The sequence below is a fragment of the Punica granatum genome, chromosome 5 (genome assembly GCF_007655135.1).
Source record: "Punica granatum isolate Tunisia-2019 chromosome 5, ASM765513v2, whole genome shotgun sequence".
Taxonomy (NCBI): domain Eukaryota; kingdom Viridiplantae; phylum Streptophyta; class Magnoliopsida; order Myrtales; family Lythraceae; genus Punica; species Punica granatum.
Genome location: NC_045131.1, coordinates 17,908,726 through 17,914,323, shown reverse-complemented (window position 1 = coordinate 17,914,323; position 5,598 = coordinate 17,908,726). Strand labels below are relative to the sequence as shown.

Below are 5,598 nucleotides of genomic sequence, written 5' to 3'. Positions count from 1 at the left end.
CTTTTGTTATCACGAATTTGAAAAGAGTTTTCAAGATAAGAATGTATACCCAAGTTGATAATCGGCTCGCTCAATTGAGATTGACTAATTAGTAAAATTTATAGACATAGGAATAAATGGAAACAAGACCAAAGGGGCTCCGTTTTATAATAGTAGACAATTTGATTGATTGTTTTTTTATATTGAATTTATGATCATTTTCTTTTACAAGTGAAGACATAATATAATAAAATATAAATTTTAATAATTAATAATTAATATTTATAATTTTATGACGAATATCTAACTTAAAATTTATTTATTATAATATAAAAATATGTATTACTGCATTACGTCCTACTAAATGTTTTAGTCAATTTGATTGATTTGACATGGTTTGTTTGGACTATTCAATTTCGGGGGTTAGAAGAAGGAAGAAAAATGAGAAATAAAAGGGCCCACAAACAAGCAAACTTCGGAATACACGACAAGTCTATGAAAAATTTTCCAGCAAAAGCCGCGGCTTACGATAACACCTTCTCTTTAGTGTTAATGCCCCCATTACTCTCCCTCTCTTCATCCCTCTCTCTCTCTCTCTCTCTCGCCAGCCAGTCCTTTCCTTTTTCTCTCTCTTTCCTTCTGTTATTAATCTCTCTCTCTCTCTCTCTCTCTCTCTCTCTCTCTCTCTGTACTTGTGAGTAGAGCACGGCCGAGCTGAATGGGTGAGGGAGGGAGAGTGACAGTGAGGAGATTAATGGCAGATTATCATCATTAGTGCCCAAAACAGTTGCAAACTTTGCTTCCTAATCAGTACCCTTTTGGGCAAATTAGCAACCTTTTTTGGGGCTAGTGGGTGCATCTCCTTCTCTCTCTTCCTCCCATCTTCAGTCATCACATTGACCTCTTAGAGCTTCTCTCTCCCTCTCTCTCTCTGCCCCCACCACCAACCCCCATTTTCCAATTGGAGGTGGTGCTCGTGACGCGCTTGTGAAGTCAGGGATAAGCTCTCCCGGCAGCTTCAGATACCATAAACAGGGAAGCAGGTACAGATTGTTTTCTGGGATTATATTTGTCGTTGTTGTCGTTGTCTCTCACTTCTGTGCTTGATCGGGGGTTGGTGGATTCTTTCTTGCTTCGATTTCTTCGGGTTGGTAAAGTTTTGGGCCCTGTTCTTGGGTACTCTCTCTTCTCTGTGTTGGGTTTCCATTTCCAAAAGGGTGTGCCGCTTTCTGGGGGAAAAGCCGCGGTGATGCTCAACCATTGTGAGTCGTTTTCCGATTGTTTGTTTCATATAATGTATGATTTATGATGTAGTCTTCGACTATTCGATCTATCCTATGGTAATTATGTTGTCGTTAGCAATTTGGGCGAGCTTCCAATGATTGTTTTTCTTAAACCCCATTTTGTTAGGGCTGGTTATTGAAAATTAAAATCCTTGCTTTGGTTAATCTCTCTCTCTCTCTCTCTCTCTGCATTATTCTGTATGTTTGGTGTTTGAATCATTAATTATGCTGTCAGTATCCTCTATTGTGTCTAATTTCGATGTTTGGTATGTTCCTGTTTTTAGTCAACGCATATGTTTTCTTTTTTAATAATTGGAACCTTTCTCACTTAACATGATGTAGAAGATGATTGTTTGATCTTGCATCTTTGTCTATTCAACTCTTTCTGTGATGAAGTATAGTCCATGTGAAAACATGAGCTTGTTCCCTTTCTTGTTTCTCCTCTGTACAGATGCGTTGAGTTAAGCCGCTCGTGCATTTTTGCTAGGGAGTTGCTCCGAGAATTGGTCTTTTTATCGTACCGTTTCTCATAAAGCACATCTCGGGTAGTCAGAGACAGCTGATGGGGTATTTCGTTCTTGTGTGGTGATGTGGTTAGTTACCGGAAAAAGATAATGGGGCACAAAGTTGTTGATAGTCAGAAAGGCGATAAGGAGCAAAAGGATTCAGCGAAGGGGGTGCGAGAAGATTCAGATCTTCCCAAATCTGCTTTGGGAAGGACCTTGAGGAGGGTGAACTCGGATCACACCCTTGTTCTGAATGTTAAGCGATCACAAAGCAGCAGAAGATGCACAAACAGTGCAACCTTTGAGAGATTCCATGGCTTGGAGAGTAGGGTCCCAAAGGATATGGTCAGTCTAGATGAAAAGTACCTTCGGCATTGCCTGGAGTTGATACACAATAGCGCCTCAAAGGTGGCCTCATTCAAAGTATCCGTGAACTTAACCTCTTCTATTTTAGGTGTGCCAACTGGCGGCTTAAATCCCGCTAATAAATTCAGAGTTAGCGAAAGTCCCGACTGCTCGTCCCAATTCATTTTTGATTGCTCATTGGCCACTGGGACAGGGAAAGTAAGTTCCAGCCCTGCAGGGCAGTGGATTGTCGGTTCTATTATGGGGAGCAATAGTATGATCAGTATAATGAAAAACCCATTATTTCAACGTTCTGGCACCTTAGATGGTAATTTTGGAATGTCAAACTCACACGACCTTAAAGACTTTCCTTCTGAGGAGATTGTGAGTTCACCAAGCCAGCTAAGTCTGTGCTCATCAATGGAACTACGGAAGGAAACACCAGTTTTGGGGCCTCAAAACAATTATGGAATTGACACTAAGCATCAGAGATTCGTTGCAGTGACGAGTCCAAACTCTACGAGTACAGGCACTGAGAAATCATCTCTCTCTACCTCTGTCCGATCTGCGATTTCTCAGGGAATGCTTCACATCACGTGGAAGGGTGGAATTCCACATTTCGTATTCTCTTTAGATGATCAGAAGGAGATCTATGTTACCAGTTTGATCGACATCAAACCTACCAATTCTGAGGCCCCGCAGCATTTGTATCTGTTCTACTCGAGACCACATGACCAAAAAGGTGTGGTTCACGATAAGGAACCATGCCAGCTTATTGGTAGAATGAAGGTAACAACTTCCTTATCCCTCTGCTCAAACAATTCGAAAGAGGTGGAGACTGAATTTGTTCTTTTCACTAGTTGTGAGACTTCTGAAGAGACACAGGCTTTGGCAAATAACCCTAGAAGAAATAAGGGGCTGCCGAAAAAGATGGTCGGATTGTTCAGGAACAGTTACTCAACTAAGCAGAGAAGTATATCTCGATTCGATGGGGCGACCAGCCCCATATTGGAGAATAGTTTCTCAGCCACATCCCGAGATTTCTGCAGTAATTTGGATGCATTAGGCAGTGATAAAATTTTGAGAAATCATACTCCTACAAATTTTGAATTGGCTGCAATCATTGTGAGGGCCCATTCCAGAGACAATGAACGGCAGGTGGATGTTGGAGGTTGGGGCTTAAAGTTTCTGAGGAGAGTTGGGGTCAAGAGGATTCCAGAGTCTCCAGATGAGACTATACCTTCTGATTGTTGCAATGGGAAAGCTGGGGATTGCTCAACGAGCATGGACGTTATTATTCCTGCCGGCATTCATGGTGGTCCGAGAACTAGAAATGGCGGTCCTTCAACCCTGACCGAGAGATGGAAATCCGGTGGACAATGTGATTGTGGTGGGTGGGATCTTGGTTGTCCACTGACACTACTCAAAAAGAAATCTACTGAGGAAGAGGCTCCATCCCATTCAGATATGCAAGGGAATACAAAATCCTTTGATCTTTACTTACAGGTACATTTCTTCTCTTATTAAGCATTACGTGATTCTTCCTTTATCTCATTAGATTTTTTTCTGCCTCATATCAAATCATGTACCATATTGGGTATAGTGGTGACTGTTTTCTTCATGTTCCATACTTGAACCCCTTAACTTTTTCCCTTTTCAGGGTTCGAAGCAAAGTGTTCCTTGCCTGAGGATGATGAATGTCCGTGAAGGTCTCCATCTTATTCATTTTCAGTCAACCTTGTCAGCTCTGCAGTCTTTCTCAATTGCAGTGGCGCAAATTCATAGCCAGAGTCCAATTTTCCGACCCAAACTTAGTGAGTTGAAGCAACGGGACTAAGGGATGGGAATTTACATGTTAGTTTTAAGTCTCTTCACAAGGAGTAACTTAATTATAAACCATAGAATCTTAGCGACCTTCAAGTCTTTAGATTAGATTTGTGAGTGTAGTTGGTAGTGATTGGATCTATTTATCTGCAATTGCTGGAATGTAAAGATACTGCAACTTGCCTAGTTTTGGTTGATTATTATTATACTAAAGCTTGTGTAGTGGAATTGGCAGCAAGTTTTGGAGGACCTTCAAGTCGTGCTTTCTAGTTTGAAGTGGAAAGTTTTCCAGAGTGTCTTTTGTCACAGATTTGTTATAAACTTGGAAATTACAATTCAGTTTACAGCAGGATCCTTCTTACCAGAACTTGACTGCAGCAGCAACACGATTCGGTTAATTGGGGGCTCGAAGAGGAGTTCAACCACTGATTGCCTTCTTGCTATGCTGTCACTTGATTCTCATTCGACTCTCAGATGATCCTGAAACTTTCTCGGGCAAATCAAGGTATTGAATAGCTCTAGTTCATGTTGTTATTCACTAACTTATGGCTGGTTAGAATCGAAAATTGGATGTAAGGTCTATGACATTGTTATAATCTATGTTTTTTTCATTTCATTTTATATCATCACACATCCCTTATACCAACAGGACAGGAACATTATATCTATGTTTTTTCTTCTGATTTCTCTCTTTTGTGAGAGAGTTAATGCCATATCTTGAAGGAAATACTTGCATCTCTTAGAATGTGATGGTCTGCCTAAGGTCTTGTGAGTTGGCCTCGGTTTTTTGCAGGTTTTCTTTTCTTTCTTTTATTTTTTTTATTTTTTTTTCTGGATTGTGAGCTTGCCTTGTTATTTGGCTTTTCTCGCTTATTAGATTTGGCAACTTGCTGTCTGATTCTCTGTTAGGTGGCTGTGTCCTTTTCAAAGATATTTACCTTTTCTTGTTTGCCTAAAGAAAGATGTCTTGCTTCCTTCTTGATCTTCTGTCATATATTCTGCTATAGAGCATGCTGTTGGGACAATATGGTTATTTATCAGTAAGAAAATTCACTTGATCCCTCTGTTCTTTGCATAAAAAATGGTGATATTCTCATATTTCTTACTTTTACCCAAGCTGTTCATGACTCTTCTATGCGTTTTTTTTTTAATATAGAATTATGTATTCACATGTATATTTTTCCATTATGTTTTTATTTTAATTTTGTGAAACCATTTCCAGTAGAGGGATGTAGTTGCTGACTTCCTAACCGGGAGAGTTTACCATCCATGTGCCTCCAATGTTAGCTTTTTGCCTCTTGAGCATAATCAGACCTTAGTATGCCAAAGTTGATTCGCTTAATATGTGGATTTGTATGGAGTACAGTGTGTGCTCTGATATTGAGAGGGAGTTAATGCTCATGTGAATTTGGATATCCTTGAACTGCCTGCCACTTAGATGTTACGAAGGTGTTCTGTACGGTGGTCTTTTGTACGTTTCAATGGCCCTGATATTAATTCGTACATGACGGGTCTGATAAAACAAGGAACAAAGGGCTTATTCATTGTGCAAAACATGCTACAGAACTGTGTGAAATCAACTTTCATTATAGTCTAGTTTCAGTCATGAGCTTTTCCTCTCCTCTCAGTCCTCTTTATTATGTATATTTGTACTTAGCTCC

At 40.0% G+C, this 5,598-nt stretch overlaps 1 protein-coding gene across 4 annotated transcripts; it reads left to right on the top strand.

Annotated features, from left to right (window-relative positions):
* Window positions 1-571: 571 nt before the first annotated feature.
* Window positions 572-4,231, top strand: LOC116207979. 4 transcript variants are annotated; one of them, XM_031541130.1, is made up of 3 exons: window positions 572-1,022; window positions 1,750-3,619; window positions 3,774-4,231. In XM_031541130.1, the coding sequence occupies exons 2-3, from the start codon at window positions 1,877-1,879 to the stop codon at window positions 3,948-3,950; spliced, it is 1,920 nt and encodes a 639-aa protein (XP_031396990.1). In that variant the 5' UTR covers window positions 572-1,022; window positions 1,750-1,876; the 3' UTR covers window positions 3,951-4,231. The 4 variants fall into 4 exon arrangements, with proteins under 4 accessions (XP_031396990.1, XP_031396986.1, XP_031396991.1 ...); XM_031541126.1 differs by having other exon boundaries at window positions 1,714-3,619; XM_031541131.1 differs by lacking the exon at window positions 572-1,022 and adding an exon at window positions 1,030-1,241.
* The last annotated feature ends 1,367 nt before the right edge of the window (window positions 4,232-5,598 follow it).